Source organism: Mastomys coucha, unplaced genomic scaffold (genome assembly GCF_008632895.1).
Source record: "Mastomys coucha isolate ucsf_1 unplaced genomic scaffold, UCSF_Mcou_1 pScaffold5, whole genome shotgun sequence".
NCBI classification, from domain to species: domain Eukaryota; kingdom Metazoa; phylum Chordata; class Mammalia; order Rodentia; family Muridae; genus Mastomys; species Mastomys coucha.
The window spans coordinates 92,201,779-92,218,831 of record NW_022196911.1 but is presented as its reverse complement, the minus strand read 5'-3'; the positions used below and the strand labels follow the sequence as shown (position 1 = coordinate 92,218,831).

At 52.1% G+C, this 17,053-nt stretch overlaps 2 protein-coding genes across 5 annotated transcripts; both read right to left on the bottom strand.

Annotated features, from left to right (window-relative positions):
• Positions 1 to 1,248: 1,248 nt before the first annotated feature.
• Hoxb5 (homeobox B5) lies at positions 1,249 to 5,558 on the bottom strand. Its single transcript, XM_031354629.1, has 2 exons — positions 3,193 to 5,558; positions 1,249 to 2,480 (listed from the first exon to the last, which is right to left on the bottom strand). The coding sequence occupies exons 1-2, from the start codon at positions 3,752 to 3,754 to the stop codon at positions 2,233 to 2,235; spliced, it is 810 nt and encodes a 269-aa protein (XP_031210489.1). The 5' UTR covers positions 3,755 to 5,558; the 3' UTR covers positions 1,249 to 2,232.
• Positions 5,559 to 5,827: 269 nt separating this feature from the next.
• On the bottom strand, positions 5,828 to 15,279 carry Hoxb6 (homeobox B6). Of its 4 annotated transcripts, none has more exons than XM_031354631.1 (3): positions 14,426 to 15,279; positions 7,818 to 8,342; positions 5,828 to 6,738 (listed from the first exon to the last, which is right to left on the bottom strand). In XM_031354631.1, the coding sequence occupies exons 2-3, from the start codon at positions 8,230 to 8,232 to the stop codon at positions 6,479 to 6,481; spliced, it is 675 nt and encodes a 224-aa protein (XP_031210491.1). In that variant the 5' UTR covers positions 8,233 to 8,342; positions 14,426 to 15,279; the 3' UTR covers positions 5,828 to 6,478. The 4 variants fall into 4 exon arrangements, with proteins under 4 accessions (XP_031210491.1, XP_031210494.1, XP_031210492.1 ...); XM_031354634.1 differs by having other exon boundaries at positions 7,818 to 8,310; XM_031354632.1 differs by lacking the exon at positions 14,426 to 15,279 and adding an exon at positions 13,669 to 13,891 and having other exon boundaries at positions 5,830 to 6,738.
• Positions 15,280 to 17,053: the final 1,774 nt, after the last annotated feature.

Below are 17,053 nucleotides of genomic sequence, written 5' to 3'. Positions count from 1 at the left end.
TTTTAAAAACTGTTAAATTTCCCCAGTATCATTCTACAGACCTACTGGAAACAAAATTCTCTTCTCCTGTCCCAATCCCCAAAACCCCAAAACTGCAAGAAGAGAAATCGAAAGCTGGAAGCGACTTACTGTGGAGTACTGGGCCTGGGCTGTAGCCACTGCCTTCCTGGGCTTTTCCGGCTGCTCTAAGCTAGGAGAGCGCTCACCTACCTCTGCCCCCGTCCCCACCACAGTGAGCAGTTAAAGTGTCACTTAACATTCTGGAGAATGTGAAATATACCGCGCGGTGTCAACTCCCCAAAACCATAAAACTAACTTTATGGACCTCACGTGACTTTCTCGAGCCAGTGAGGGGTATCTGTCTGACTTCTCGGCGATTTTTACGATCTAACTTCGAGATAAAACCCCTATCCATTTGACATCTAAATGTCATAGCGACTTTTGGGGTAGTTTGCTTTCGGCAAAGGGGGACAAAGTCATGGGGTGAGAGGGAAGGAGGGCCCAAAACAGCCTCCAAGACCCTCACCATCTCTTCACCAGCTCCCCCTCCCCCTCCCAGGTCCTGTAAGAAGTTGGGCCCAGCTGGAAGGGATTGACCGGTAAGTGTCCAGACTTGACTCTTATGCTCAGGGTGGAGGCTCAACTGGATGGAGGAAAACTGGGCCCTGGTTTTCGACCAGGCTGGAGGGGGAGCCAGGGTCTTTCAGAAGAAACCTTAACCAAGAGAGGGGAAGGTCAGTCGGGACCCCTGGAGAGGAGGACTCCTTGAAAAGTATAGAGAAGGCCAAGTGTGACCAAAAAAAAAAAAAAAAAAAAAAAAAACCTTTGAAACTGAACTGATTTTTCCCCCTTAGTGGGTGGCAGAGCTGAATTGAAGTTTGGAATGGGAGACAGGGCATCTGGGCAGGCCTTTACCAGACTCAAAAGACCAGAGGCCTTCTTGCTCAGAATGTAGGCCCAAATTACTCTTCCTGAAGCCTTTTCCAAAGGCTTTTCCAAACCAGCTGGTGGAGAATCAGGATGGAGTCCAGCTAAAGCCCTTGTGAAGTTCCTGGGCCTCTGGGTCTCCCAGGCAGGAAGGTCTCTCTCCTGGCCCAAGCTTCATTGGCCAAGCCAGGGAGTTAGGTGGCTTTGAAGGATTTCTGGTGGGCTTCCCTACGCCCTAGATTTATTGAAGATGGCCTTGGACTAGGTTGTGCCGGATGGTGAAAGAGGCAAACCCTCTGAGAAAAGACAAGTGGAGGGCAATGGAGTGGGGGAAACATTTATTCGACTTCAAGGAAAGCTACAGACATACCAAAAGCTAATCACTGAGACAGGCCTGGCAAAGACAGATCTCACACATAGCACAGCATCCACTCGCTCACTACAAATGGTCTTGGAAGCGAAATGGGTAAAGAGAGGAAGTGATTGGCCTGACCCAGACTACCCCCCGTATTTACAAGCTTTGGGCCTTCTAGCCAGACCCACGGATTCACAGAGAAAAATCACGAGACATTTTACACTGAGAATTCTTTCTGATTCCATACACTTCCAGACTAGGCCTTGTGGGGCCTACCAGGCAGCAGGAGCTTAACTCTTGCTCTTCTCCTCCCCTCTTCTCAATATCCACACTTTGATCCTTCCCTAGCTCCCTTCCCACCCCAAGGAACAAGCTACCTGAGCCTAGGGAGTGGGGGCAGGGGTTGAGCTGAAGAAGGATGAGGGGGAGAAAAGAGACACAGTCGTGGTCTCCATTTCCCAGGCCAGCTCAGCTGGGCCCAGCACTACCCAACCTCGACTGCTGCCCCTTATGGAAGATTCCAGCAGAAACTCAAAATACAGCCATCATCCTTTTATAAATAAGTTAGAACACAGATGGGGAGGGGAAGTCACATTAAACATGCGAATTTCTTTTTCTTTTCTTTTTCCTGGGGGGAAAGGAGCGCAACCACAGATACGAGGACATTCAGAAACACTGGCAACTTGGGGGCGAGCCAAGAGAAGTGGGGAGCACAGAGGGGAAATAATAATAATAATTATTATTAACAATAATAACAAGATAACCAGTCCAGGAGAGAGGGAGCCATGGGAAGACCTAAGACCAAACAAAATAATTGTAACACAGGACTGGGGTGTGACAGGCTCATGGGAACTAGTCCCCAGCGGGCAGCGGCAGTGCAGGGAAGACTGGAAGGGTCGGGCTGGGGGTGGTGCGGGCTCTCGGGCCGCCCAGGGCTCCTCCGGATGGGCTCAAGGTTGGAAGGCGCTGCCGGCTGTAGCCAGACTCATACTTTTCAGTTTGTTGTCTTTCTTCCACTTCATGCGACGGTTCTGGAACCAGATTTTGATCTGACGCTCGGACAGGCAAAGCGCGTGGGCGATCTCGATACGTCGCCGCCGGGTCAGGTAGCGATTGAAGTGGAATTCCTTCTCCAGCTCCAGGGTCTGGTAGCGAGTATACGCGGTCCGGGCCCTCTTTCCGTCTGGCCCAGTCATATCTAGAGCAGTTAGAGGAGAGCCCGGAGGCAACGTTATTCCGGTTAAAGGAGGGGGCACTGAGTGGGAGGGGGCGGGGAGCAGGACCCAGGCGTCCCCAGCACCCAGCTCACCGCAGCTCCCAACCTCCTCACTCTAGATGCCCGCATCCAGACTCTATTTCTTCATCCCTCCCCCCTTCTCCAGCAGCCCCCACTTCTGATGATAGTGAATGCTCCCGGCTTTGTCTCTGGCTCCTTCCCAGTGCCTCACCCTAGGCTGGGTTCAGGCGGCAGCTCGCCCGGGAGGGAAGAGAGCGGATGCACTTCTGCCCTAGAAAGCTCGGTTTACAGCCCATTCCCCCTTTGCTAGCAGCAGTCTCAGAATTTCGGAATAATCAGGACCCTTCCCCACAATACACAAATCCCATCTTTCATCCTAAAGCCGGTGACTGGCTAGGTAAACAAAACCTAAGCTGAACATGGCAACAAATTGGCTTTTTTTTTTTTTTTTTTTTTTTTTTTTTTTTTTTTTTTTTTTTTTTTATGCCTATCCCCCAGAAAACGACCCTGTTTGGCTCTGTCTATGGAGCTATGGGGATCCTTTCGGACACTTTTCCCTCTTGGTGGAAAAAAAAAGGGGGATCTATATTTGAGGCAAAGCCAAGCTTTGCTCGCCCCCACCCCCAACACAGGGCAGGAATGCAGAGAGGACAAAAAAGAGATGGAGAATTACCGTGGCTGATGTGAAGCTTCCTCATCCAGGGGAATATCTGTGGAGTCTGCCCCTCAGGCGCGGCTGTAGAGGTGGCCATGGGCTCTGGCTGTGCCCGAGCCAGGCTCGGGCTGCTTAGCTGGCTCGCCGCTTCCTCAGGCTCAGAGGACGCGCTGGCCTCGTCTATTTCGGTGAAATTGGCGCTGGAGCTGGCTGGGGTCGCCTGGTCGGAAGGGGACGAAGCAGAGGGCTTGGCGCCGTGGCTGTCGCCGTTAGTGCAGGGCAGGGACTCGGGCGAGGACAGGGAGCAGCTGGACGTCGCCTGCCTGAAGCGGGGCTCCTGGGCGGACGCGGGGAAGGCGCGCGAGCTCTCGCCCACCGCCCCAAAGTGGCTGGAGGAGGCCGAGGAGCGGTTGACGCTGAGATCCATCCCATTGTAATTGTAGCCGTAAGAGCCGGTGTGCATGGCAGCGGGATCCCTGTAAGAGCCGCTCAGAGAGCTGCCACTGCCATAATTTAGCAACTGATAGTCCGGGCCATTTGGATAACGCCCCGAGAAGGAGTTTACAAAGTACGAGCTCATTTGGGTGATTTTGGAGGGCTTGATTTGTGGATCGTGGTCGTTATAACCCTGTGCTTCACGATTTATGATGTATTAATGAATTATAGCGATGCACTGTACTTCGTTTTGCTATGTATGCGGCCAAATATGGGGGGGGTTAGAAGGGGGATGGGGGGGCGTTAGGGAATCACGTGCTTTTGTTGACCAGTCGTAAATTCTCGCTGATGACCTCAAGAGGTAATTCATGCTCTATGGTTACAAATAATGACGATCGGAGAATCGTTAGGGCCGATTCAATGCGAGCCTCCGAGAGGGGGGGAGAAAGTGAGAAGGGGGAAAAACAGGGAGAAGGTTGACGTTGGCCTCTGAGCAGAGCGCGCCACCTCCCGGCGATTGACGGGAGCGCGGGCCGCAGGCCGCCATGGCGGCGTAGGCATCCTCTTTGCTGGTTCTGTGCAACCGCCAAGCAAGAAAGAAACCCGGCCCGCAGCTCACCCAAAGGGTTGAACCTTTAGGTAGATGGATTTGAGTCTTTTGCCTACTTTGTTAGGGTGCAGCTGTCCCCTCTATTTATGGCCTCTCTGACATTATCATCACCATTATTATTTTAACTCTGGATAATATGATCAAATGTAGTTGCCAGATCTTCCCTCCTTAAGCTTTGCCAGTGCCCAACTTGAGTAAGGAAATGGGGTGGGGGGAGGTTAGAAATTGAGTGTGAAAAACAATTATAAGAATTTTGTTAGCTCAGCCAGGCCTGCTTCCTGGCTAGGCTTCAGCGGCGGGTCCACAACACGAGAGAGAGCCGCAGGACTAGGCTGGAGGGAGGCTGGAAAAGGCAGGGAAGCTCTTCGTTCTCCTGGGCCCCTGGGAAGTTTGGATTTTTCCTTCTGACCTCTCATCCTTAAGCCTAGGCCTAGGAATCCAGGTGGACAGGGACCCTAAAAGAGAAACACTGTCGGGCAAAGACTAGAGCGGCAACCGCCTGGGCGGGTAAGGTTTGGGTGGTAACTCCTAGGCGGGAGTTTGGGGTTTAAACAGACCCCCTTTAACAAGCTCGCCAGCGCCAGATGCCAGTTATCTCATTCGGAGGCCAGAGCCGAAGCCTTCTGTTGCTGGTGGCTAATAATTGGAGAATTTGCTCATCGGCCTTACCGCCTTCCCTGGGAAGAGGTTCGGAAGACCGGCGGCCCCTTGCTGAGCTCGCTGGGCGGCCAGAGATCTCCGCAGCTGGGCCCCTTCTGCCAGACGGCTATTTTCTTTAAAAATAAAAAAAAAAAGGGGGGGGGTGGAGAGAGGGAGGAGGAAGAAAAGAAAACGGGGTCCGAAGCTTGCGGCTCGGATGTGGGTGGCAGGAAAGAGAAAATGAGCCATATTGGGTTGAGAAGGTGAGACCAAAAAGGCCACATCACCAGGACCCCTGCCCTCGGGTCTCCGAAGAGCAAGATAAAGTCGGGCCCTTGCAGCCTTCTGCTGCCCGCTTCTCATCTTCTTCCTGGCCACCGAGCTCCTACTTAATATGAGAAGGGGCACCCTGGAGCCTGTAGGCAAGCTGTGGAGAGATGCCCAGTGGCCTCATTTTTCAGTCTCCGGAGCAATAGGCCGGGGATCCGAGGGCCAAGGCCGGCAGAGACAGCCATGTGGGCGGGCCAAAGGCCAGGGGCCTTGGCTCCAAGAGGACAGAAAAAAAAAAAAAAGCTGCAGAGCGCCTAGACCCGCCCAGCTCCGTCTCTCCAGAGCTCTGGGCAAGGAGGCCTCAAGTGGCATCCCTCCAGAGTCTCACAACCGAGGCAAGCTTAGAGAATAAGAGGGAAAAGGCTTTCTCCATCTCCACGTCTGAATGGGAGAGGCAATTGTGAATTTAGCATCAGAGAGGCGCGCAACCAACGCTGGGGCCTGGGAGGGTCGATCCCTGGCCTCTGCCTTTGGCTCCTTGCTTTTATCTCAACAGTAACTTCCGAATTGAGAGGCTGGAAGCTGGAGGCTGGCAAGGCCCTGGGGCGGACCCTGATTCTTGCCTTTGCTGTTCAGGCTCAGGGGTGACAAGGTGGCTGGGGGGCTATGGAGGGGGGAAAATGACAGGGAAAGATTGGATGTGATTGAGCTGCGAGTTTTCACATCTTTATTATCATCATCATCATCATAATCATTATTAATAATATTAATATTATTACCGAAGTATTTCACGTCCAGAGAGCTAAGACAAGACTACAAACACAACACATAGAAAATTAATAAAATAGAACTTTGTTTTCTTCTGAGGCTCCTCTTCTTCCTTCTAGGTAGTGTGTGCTCCTTCCAGTGGCTTTGGGGAGGGGGGTAGGAGAGACGAGTCTGGGGTCAGGGAGTCTTTCAGGCCCCTGCTGAGGGGACAACGAATCTACCATTGAACCGTGCACGGGGGACATGGACGAAATGAGACTCGACAAGGACATGAGCATTCAGCTCTGCTTCCAGGAGACAGCAAGTGAGTCCGATTCTCAGTTCTCACCAGAGAGCCTGATGAGGCCAAGGTGGGTTCTTCGGGGAAGGGAGGAGGCGCTGGGGTGCTGGGTGGGCATACCCCAAGCACCCAGGAAGAGCTCTGCAGAAGGGGGCATCCAGGAGAGCGCTGGGCCCCGCCCGTCGTGCTCTGGACAGCAAGTCCCCAGACTCCCCCGACCGCAGAGCCTTCTGGGGCTTTTGGGTGCCCTAAGTTCCCCCACAGACCTCTCCCTTCGCGTCCCCCCTCCCTTTGCAGCACCTTCACTCGGCTGGTTTTTCTTCCTCCTCCTCCGCACTGAGCTGAGACGCACTGAGCAGTTTGCTCTCCTTTTTCCACTTCATGCGCCGGTTCTGAAACCAGATCTTGATCTGCCTCTCGGTCAGGCACAGGGCGTGCGCGATCTCGATGCGCCGCCGGCGAGTCAGGTAGCGATTATAGTGAAATTCCTTCTCCAGCTCCAGGGTCTGGTAGCGTGTGTAGGTCTGGCGGCCTCGCCGACCGCTGGGCCCAAAAGAGGAACCTGTTACGCAGAGAGGAGAAACTGAGGCCTGGGGTCACCACACCGAGCCCATAGCCCCTCCCCCACTTGGCCCTCAAACCTAAAGCTAAGCTGGTCGGGAGTAGTCTTTCCCCCTCCCATTCCCTGGTCCCCGTTTCCTACTCCTCCAGCGCCCCCTCCAGATTCCCTCCTGGACTCCGAGGCCTGTGCTTTCTTTCTGTCTAGACTTTCGGTGGGGGAGGGGAGGGGCGGCTGGACTCCCACCTGAGCTTGGGGGAGGGGCTGGCCAGGTGTGTCTCCTGTGAGCTGTATCTTTTCTTTCCCTTCCTTTCCATTTATCCGGCTCTCCCTTCCCTACTCGATGATAAATTCTGGCCCTTAATCCCTAATGACGTGGATCGATTCATAGTCCGCATTAACAGCTCCTCACTTTCGTGTCCTGCTAATGGACATCAATTGGGACTTGAAGCCGACAAATAATCCAACCTGAGACCCAGGCGCCAGTTTGTTCTTCTCACTCCCTCCGCCTGTCCCCCTTTTATTCTTCCTTCCTCAGACTTATTACCACCCCTGTAATAGTGTCTCACAGCTTCCTGGTCCCCTTTCCCCAGTTCTCCTCCCCCAGCCCCAGGGAAACACAATCCAGGACCCAGTAAACTCTCCCTTGCCGGCGTCATGCCACCCCTCCCCTTTCATGACGCACTCTTGTTTTTAATGGAGTGGTCTTTGGGTGCGGGACACCCCCTTCCCTCAGATCCGGACAAGAGAGGGGAAGAGCATAGGGGAAAACAAGACCAGAGACTGAGTCCTCTGTCCTCTTTCTGGTCAACAATCCTAGCCTGACTCTCTCTGAGAGCCCACTTACTAGTCCCCCTGCCTTACTGTGCAGCTGGCACTTTGCAAACTTTGCAACTTCTGCGGTCAAGAGGACTGATCTGGAGGCGGGGGGGGGTGGTGGTGGGGGGCAATCTTGCCCTGTCTGCTGAGATGCCCACCTAGTTCCCAGTGGGAGAATTGGAGTAGGGGGATGCTGACACTCTGCCTTTCTGCTTGTCCCCCACCCCCACCCCCCACGCGGGACAGCGGGAAGTCTCACTCACTGTTGCACGAATTCATGCGCTGCATCCACGGGTAGACAGGAGTGGAGCACTTCTGCTCCTCGGTCTCTCCGAACACGCTCTTGTCCTGTGCGCAGTCGGACTTGCGCGGCTCGGGGTGGAACGGGGGCGGCTCGTCGGCGCCGGAGAGGGCGCAGGCCGCATCCTTCTCCCGGTAGAAGGCAGGCGCCGGCCCGTAGTCACAGGGCGCCGCCCGGCCATAGCCGCCGCCGGCTGGTGGGTAATAGGAGGACGCCGCAAAGCCCTTGTCCTGGCCGGGTCCCGGCCCGTAAGGCGCGGGGTAGTGCCGCAGCGGGTCCGCATAGCCAGACGAGTAGAGCGGCAGCTGGCCCAAGAAGGACTCCTGCCCGCTGGCCAGAGTGACGGGGAAGGTGGAGTTCACGAAATAGGAACTCATCGGGAGGGGAGGCGCGCGCGGCCGCTGCTGCTCCGCCGGGTTTATGATTTGTTGTGTTTTATAGTCCGAGCGCCGCGCCTATTAGTAGTATAGCCGAGATTGGGTTTTAGCTGAGGGGGGATGGCGAGGTGCCAGTGAGGGCCAGAAGGAAATACAACCATCTGATCCAACACTGACCAATGGCAGAGGCAGGAATTGTCAAATAGCACCCAGGAGGAGCGCAGCCTGCACGAGGGACCCGCGCACAAACCTATCAACCTTTTCCCCCTCCTCTCTCTCTCTCTCTCTCTCTCTCTCTCTCTCTCTCTCTCTCTCTCTCTCTCTCTCTCTCTCTCTCTCTCTCTCCCTCCCTCCACAACGCGCCCCTGATCCACCTACGTAGGATCTGCGAAAGAGACGGCTGTGCTTTTGAGGGAGGAGGAAGCAGTTAGATGAAGAGCATCTCATTCCCCAGTGATGAAATAAATACACCCTCCCCCCACCCCACGCAGGAATAGGCAAAAGTTAATTGTGTTTTCAGAAAAGTTAACCCCTGCGTTGCAAGGGCCCGTTCCCTCCAGGGAGGGCTCGGTAAATACCCTCGAATCTCGTTGAGAGAGAATGAAGGGGGAACGGTCTGTTTCTAGGGGTTTGTGCTGGTAAAGGGAGGGGGGGGACCGAGAACGGACTTGTCCGTTTATTTGCTTCATTTTAGAAACAAGGAAAGAAGAAACACCCTCCTTCGCAGATTTGGAAAATCGTTTTTCTGTTTATCAGGTCTGTCTCCCCCTTTTAAGCTTAGGTTTATCGTATCACGACTTCAACCCAATTCTCGAGCTTAGAGGAGGGCAAACCAGATCCCTTTGCCTAGGACAGCCAGAAGAAGGAACAGCCGGGGGTGTGTGAGTCCAGCTTCTCCCTCTGGCTGCTCCCCGAGGCTATTTGCTTCTGGCAAGCCGTCCTTACGCCCAGGACAGCTCAGCTATCCTGGCTGCAGTCTTGACTGAGACTGGAGCCTTGAAAAAAGATACTAGTAATCCTTAAACTTGGTGATGGCAAGTGAAAGAGGAAGGGTAAACCTCAGCCTAGGTAACTTTACTTGTTTGCATCTCCATTCTTCCTGCGACCCTCGCTTGGTCTCCTCATCTGTCAGTATCTCTCATGCTAAAGGATGTAAGAAGAATCCCTGGCTACAGAGTTTTAGAACCAAGGATGTTCCCGTAAATCTAGATAGTCTCATATTGGAGACTGAGAGCCTTCTCTTTTTCCTGCTCTCTCTATAAATTGGTAGTTCCCTTTTGGAATCCCATCCCAAGACTTGGTTTAGATTTGGTTTTATAAGGAGGGAAGGCTACTAGGTCTTCCTAGGGACTTAGTCATCATCTTCCAACCATCAAACTGGCATGTCCGCTCTAGCTCTAGAAACCCACATCTCTCCTGTCTCTCATCCACTCTACAGACCACCTCCCATGTCTCAGGTTTGCATCACCTTCTTAGCTGCTGTTAAGGACTTGGGAGTTGAAGAGAATGTCCATGTTCTCCCCCTCTCTCATCCAAAGAAAATAAGGACAGATTCCAGCGTGGGGGACACAAGGTATTTCTGACATTCTAAAATGCAAATGGTGTATCCAACCTGAAGACAGGGAGGACTGGGTGTAAGAGGGTGCCTGAGGCCAGGCCAGGCTGACCCACCTCTGCCTTGTTCTTTGGGCTCCTTTTTGTGGGCCAGCTCTGCCCACGGATAATAGGAAAGAGCTGAGGATGGGTGATCAAGGGGGAGGATTTATTTGGCTGCAATGTGGCCTCCGAAGTTCTTTGAACTCATAGCAACTGGTAGGCTGTCCCTTTGTGGCAAAATGAGCATCCCTGGGTGTCTCTCTTAGCCTTAATCAAATGGAGTGGGGGGGCGCATAAAAAAAGAAGCTCAAACCTCCTAATGGTGAGGAAGGCAGCAACGCTCTCCAGTCTAGAAATGCTGGGCCCATGCTGAGAGAGGAATAGGAGCTATTTCATCAAGCAACAAGGCACGGAAGGACCCTCCCCCTTTCTTGCCACTGAGGCTGGGCCTTGGGCCTCAGCCTTTCTCCCTGGCCACAATGTCTTCATCACAAGAAATAAAGTCCGTGTAAAGCATGGTCCAAAAAAGAGGAGGCTTTCTCCTGTGATAGAGGTAGGAAGAGAACTGCCTTATCCTTTAGAGCTGCAGCCCCTGAGTTAACCTCACCTCTGCAGGTTGCTTGTCTGAAGATGGAGCCACAACGGCCAGGGCCAGGGCGCCTGGAGTCAGGCATGAAAGGAAATAGCGCCTCATCGCTCTTATCTAAGCCCAGAGGTATTTATGAGCGTTTATTCATCTGATCCGTTTGTTTGGGAAAAAGAGCAGGCAAGCAGAGCTGGGCCAGAGACTGCCTGGTTTCTGGAGCCAGATCTCTTAAGGATCTGTCTGTGGTTCTATCCACCTCAGTTTGTCTGTCTTCACCGGGAAATACTTAGACACACAGCAGGCACCAGCCAGGTTCTCCATTAGGGTCGCTGCCCCCTCACTCACAGGAGGAGGGGTGTAAATATATACCAAGTCTTGAGTATACATCAGTGGGACTGTCCTGATACCCCACAGGCAGGATTTATAATTGTGATTTTTCTGTGCTTTGAGTCTGCAGTCCCGTGGGTAAGCACACACATTCCAGCTCCCAGAGAAATGTTGCTTAAGTCATTTTCAGCTCAAGAGAGAAAACCTCCGGAAGGTAATCTTAGGAATGGCATTTGCCTGTGTGAGGAGGTAGTGAGACAATATCTAAGCTTCTTATTTTCTCTGAGATAACCCCTACCCAAGTTCCTTGGGTAGTAGGTACCTTCTCCTGTTCCACCCTCAACTTTACCTGGGGTGAGGAGGGGGATGAAAAATCTCTCAAATCCCATCCTCCCCTGGATTCTGATCGTCTGAAATGTTCCCCAGTAGAGCAATGTGATGGCTTCCACAGATTGGAAAAGGGCTTTTTACTTGGACACTCTGCCCTAAAATCGACTAGTCCAAATCGCAAAGTACAAAGACCTCATTTCCATTATGCAAATGATCGGCATCCTCTCTGATCTTGTAGGAGGAGTGGACGACCTTTCTCTTCTCTCCTCTGCTTCACCCTTACCCTAAGAGCTTCCTAAGTGGTTCAAGCCCTACACTAACCTGACTTTCCCCCTCCTTATGTTTCCTTCTGGTTGCCAAAAGAAAAAAAAAATTTAGGAGGGCCCCAGACCTTCCTGCCAGATCCCTTGGGGCCTCCTGCAGAGCGACTCACTAAACCGGGCCTGGCCATCTAGCCGCCAGAAAGGGAGAAACTCTTAACACAGGGAGAAAAAAAAAAAAAAAAAAAGCTTAAGGATTTGCTCCTGAGGCTGAGACTCTAGAGGCGCCTAAGGCTCCTGGAAACAGCAATGTTGTGTGCCCCCAGCACTACACAGCGCCTAGGCCCTCAGCTCCCAGCCAGACCTTACTAACACCTTGGCCAGCCTGGCACCGCAGGCAATTTCCTGGACCCCCACCCCCACCCCGCCCGCCCAAGAACTGGGGCCACAGCACCTTGAAAGGGGCAGCCAAGCTTCCTCCGCAGCTTGAAAGCCCGAGCTAATCAGTAACCGGTGAGACAGGGGCCAAGACTCCAAACGCCACAGCGGAGGCGCGCACCCCGCCCTCGCCGCCCCCTTCTGGGAAAGCGGTTCCGTTAACCGGGTGTGAGGGGTTCCCGCAGGACAGGAAATTACAGTGGTTTGGGGTTTTTCTTTTTTTTAATGATTTCTCTTCACTCCCAATTTTCTACCAAAGCTTTTTTTTTTTTTTTTTTTGCGTCGATTTCGCTTGAAACGGTCGAGAATGGGGGAGGGGACCAACACTCACTTGCAGACACCATCAGTTTCCAGAAAATTCAGTTCAACTCCTTCACCACGGACTCGCCAGCTTAGGAATTGGCAAAACCCACAAACCAACTGGAAGAATACAGACTAGGTTTGTCTTTTGACAACCGAGTGGAACTGCCGGGTCGGCGCCTCCCTTGACTGGACCCCCTCCTTCCCTTGGCTGAGAAGAAAACTAAATAAACCTTGAACAGATTTGGCCTCACATCTCTCCAGCGGCCCCCAACCGTGCCTCTCTCGTGTCTTCGGTGGTGATGAGGGTCGTGGGTCTGAACCCTCAACCCTTTGGCCCAGTACCCCCTGTCCGTGGGTTACACTACTACTTACTCCTCTCGACTTCCTCTTCCTCTACCAGCCTTCAGGTTTGTGGCTGGGGTGAGTGGGGGTCTGCAGGAGACGAGAGAAGGTTGAGGATAATGTGGCAAGAGACTCGTTCTGTTCTCTAATCTACACTAGGTGACTAAGATGCAGTAGAGGGCATCAGCGTGGGCCGGAATCGCACCGAACCGCGCGGCAGGGGCTCAAAGCCAACCAGCAGGGCTCGGGGAGTGTCGAGCGACTTGCTGTGCCAAAGCCGCCTGTCCCCGAACGGACGGTAGATGGCAGCAAACTGCATAATTTGGGTCAGAGGAAACTGTCTAAGGGACGATTTATAACCCACCAAGACTACAAGGGGGAAAGACCTTTTAGTTTGAGTGGGTTTGGGGGGTATTTTCCCACCGCAAATAGGGTCCGAGGGTCTTAGATTTTGGCGATTAATTTCGCTTGCTAAGAAACCAAAGTATGTCCGTGAGGCCGGTTCAGGCCTGTGTCTAGCGCTTTTTAATCTTGGCCCCCAGGGAGCCCCAGTCTTGTGCCACAAGTGGCTTACGTTTCCCTTTCCTAATAGCTCAGGAGGCCAATGTACCCACAAACTCCCCCAGGACACTAAAATTCCAGACAACCAGAGGCCTGAGCCCGAACCACCAGGACAAGCTCTTAAGAAACAAGAAGACAATCCTTATTCATGCAAGCCAAACGAAATCACAATGTCTCCTGTCCTTCGTGCCCACTGTCACTTATCTCTCTGTCACTGATAGCTTCTCTGGGGACCTTTCATCCCATTTCTTAGCCCTCACCAGCCGGCCTGAATGAAGCCTACCAGCCACTTTAGGAATCTGTCTCATACCCAAGAGATCTTTCCCCCTCCCCCACCCTCAGGAAGCCAGGGAACAAAAATTGGGCGGCGAGAGACAGGACTTAGCTCTGAACCCAGCTCCCAGGAGGTTTTCCCAGATCACACCATTGCATTCTTTAGTTAGGTTTCTTTTCTGTTTTGTATCACCCCCCCCCACACCCACACACCCACACACCCACACACCAAATGGATTTTTGTGTACAAGCCTCAAACAACATGCAAAAGTCTCTTTCTAACCGCATTTAAACCCAGGAAAGTTTGAAATGTGCCCACATCAGATATACAAATTTCTCCACCAAAATCCACACTGCCTAGACCAATAAAACACTCGTAACAACATTAAATCACACAGAGCCCAACAGACTTTAACCTACCGCGTTAAAACCACAAAACTCTCTCCCTGCAGGCTCCCTCAGGCTGGCGGGAGTGGCAAGGTACCGTGGCCAAAGAGCTGGGCGTTCTTCAGCTAGCTTCCTGGGGAGGCTCCCTCGCTTTGGGTTCCTTCACCCACAACCCTTTAATTTCAGAAATGTCTCCGAAAGAAGATAGCGAACATTTCTCTGTGAATTGTTCTTTTTATATCACTCTAGACGCCTCTTCGCCCTCGGCTGGCCTCTGCGGAGATTCCAGGCCCCACAGAGACCAGGACGTCCCTCAGCGCCACCGCCCCTCGTGCCAATGCAGCCTGGAAATCGCCGTTACCCACACTGGGCAAGAGAACCGCACGGGGGCAATCCCGGAGGCCAGGACAAGGGAGAGATGGAGGGAGGTGAGCACAAACACACCAGGGCCACAGCGACTGGCCAGCGTGGCTGTAGCCCAGACACCCCCCACCCTCGCTTTTGCAGACCTCTCGCTGGAGATCTCTCCCAGCTAAAAAGGCAACATAAAACTGGCCTCATAGGCCCCTTTCCGTTCCTCCTCCCCATCTTCCCTGCAGCCGCTCCCCCTCCAGGAAGCAGCCACCCCTGTCTCTACTACAGAATTTCCTGGGAAGCCTCTCCCAGCAGCGCCCAGAGGTGGGGTTCAACCCGGTCTTGGGATGGGGGGAGGAGGAGGGAGAAAAACGTAAGCCCCACCCCCTGCCAAAAAAAGGATGCAAAAGAATAGGAATTGTAGAATCTTCCTTACCTTTGCAGAACTTGGGGGGGTGGGGGGTTGCCCTCCTCCGGATTCAAAAGGATGGGGAGGAGGGAAAAAGGAGCGTTCGGTTTCTTCTTCAGCTTCCAGATAATATTGTCCCAACCTGAGAGCCGTCGTTTCCCCTTCTCAGACTTGAGAGGGAGGTTGTTTCGCTTTTCTGACATTTGCATAGAAAATGGAGTAAGTTCTGGCTTTGAAAAATGATATCAGGCTGCAGTCCTGGGCAGATTGTCCGTTTAGCCTTCATGATAGCTAAAAATCCCAGATCAGCAAGTAAATTAACTTAAGAATCAAAATTATTTTTGGTTCTCTCTTTTGTGTAATTCCCACCCCTCCTTCCCTCTCTCAGCCTTCTCTCCTCTCCCCCCTCTCCTTTCCTCTCTCTCTCTCTCTCTCTCTCTCTCTCTCTCTCTCTCTCTCTCTCTCTCTCTCCTGCTCTATCGAGCTGATATTGAAGTATAAAAATATCAAGAGGCTGGAGCCCTGAAGGACGGCAGTGCTCCGACCTAGGTGTGGTGTCCAAAAGAATGCTGCATTATAACCACCAGGGAAATGATAAAAAGTTCATGTTCACGATCGCCCGGCCACATGACCGGCGCCGGCCAATCGCTGGATTCAACCACTCATAAACTTCTATCACAAAGTTGTAAATTTTCATAAAACAACAAGGAATTTATTGCATTTCTTCATGGCTGCTCCACCAGCAACCCTTTTCTCCGTCGCCATCTTCTTTTCTTCTCCTTCTCTTTTTAGGGAAACCTCAATCTGAGACAGGCTGAGATTTGGGGTGCCAGAATTCAAGGTGGAGAAGCCATAATGGTTCAGCTAGAACCGGGGTTTTCTCTGGAACCTCCACATTTTTCCTCAAGAGTTCTGCCTGCCTTTTATAGTAAAAATCCCCACCCCACCCCCCAGTCTTCCACAAGGGAATGTTCTGAGGTAACTGGGAGGTGAAGCCAGAGCAGCAGCCGGTGTTAGGAGCCTCTATCTGCTTCGAGACAAAAAGAAAGCTCCTGGACCCCCTCTCCTTCTTCGAATATCCCCACATTCCTAGCCCTAGAGACTGTGGGGTTCCCCCACCTGTGAGGTGTGCAACATTGCAGGTGTTGTGTGTGTGTGTGGGGGGGGGGGAGAATCAGTCCACAGGGTCTAGCAAAATTGCCTTGGGAAGGAAGGTGTCCTGGATGGGGGCCAAGCAGATTCTCCACCTTAGCACCTCAGAAACTGGGGGAGGGAGAAGCCAGATCACTCCCGCCTGAACGCCAGTTTTCTGGACCAGGTTCCCCAGGAGAAAGCCTGGTGCTCCACTGGGGTTGCTGCGGTCAGTTCGGGGAAGCCGCAGGTTTCAAGGGCTTTTTTTTTTTTTCTTACAAATTGAAGCTGCGGGTTTTAAGGGCTGTCGCTTACAAATTCAAATTAAGCAAATTTTTCCGGAAACCAACCACCTTTTTCAAGCCCCTTCGGTTTAAGATAATGCTCTCTAAACAATTGAGGGTTTGTAAACGAATAAATACTAAAAAACAGAGCCCCGCAGTCTAGGTGTAAAGACATTATCCTTTAGGTTTTTCAGTCATGAAGGATTTACAAATTTCCTGATTTTATTTTAACAATAACTCACTCTGCTTTCCTAGGCTTTCTTTAAAAAAAAAAACAAAAAACAAAAAACAAAACACTACATTTTAGGTTGGGTTTCTGGTAACCAAATGCAGAAAACGAAATAATTCCCTTTTTAAAAAATTATTTTTTTCTTCTCTCCCTCCTCGTCCCGTGTGTGTGCCCCTCCGAGGGTTCCAGGTTGGCCGTACTCAAGAGCAGGCTGGACAGCGCAGAGGAAGCCCTGGCGGCCGGCGGGTGCTGCCAGGCTTGCTGCGTCCACCCACCCCAGCCCGGTAAACTCACTGTCGCGCACGGGGACTGGTTTTCCTCTGGTTTTAAATTTTCATATGGATCGCCCATGTCAATTGAGAATGAAATAGATTTAAATACATAAAGTAAAAATAAATTGAAATAAAATCGAGGGATGACTCTGAAGGAAAATGTCTGCCGACTGAGTGGGAAAATTGTGAGCACCCTAGCAAGGAGGTTGCCCTGGGGAGGTTAGGAGGCCTCTACTTGCTGGCCTGGCCTCTACCCAAACCATCCCAGATGTGGGATGGATGGGTGTTCATCCTTCGCTTTCCTTCCATTTGTTTTTGGAGGCCTACCATTTTGGATTTCATCACTGTACTTGTGGCTGGTCACTAGGCTCAGATTTCATAGTCTAAGTTAAAGGCCTGGGTAGGAGAAGGCATTTGTAAAACTGGAAGCTTTTAAATTGGGGTGTGGAGGGGGTTGTGTTTTAGGGCCTGTGTGACTGAGCATATGGTCTCATGGATGTATTTACTTAGGGGCAAGTGTGACTCTCTGTTTAGAATCCAATGTGTGAATGTATACTGGTGTGTACGAATGTGTCTGTGAGTGACTGTGAACATGTGTTTACTTGTGAGTGTGTGTGTGTGTGTGTGTGTGTGTGTGTGTGTGTGTGTGAATGTGGATGTATGTGTTCTGGGCATAGAGCCCGGGATTGTGTATGTTTATCTGTATGTTTATCTGAGACTATAAGAATGTCTGTGTTTA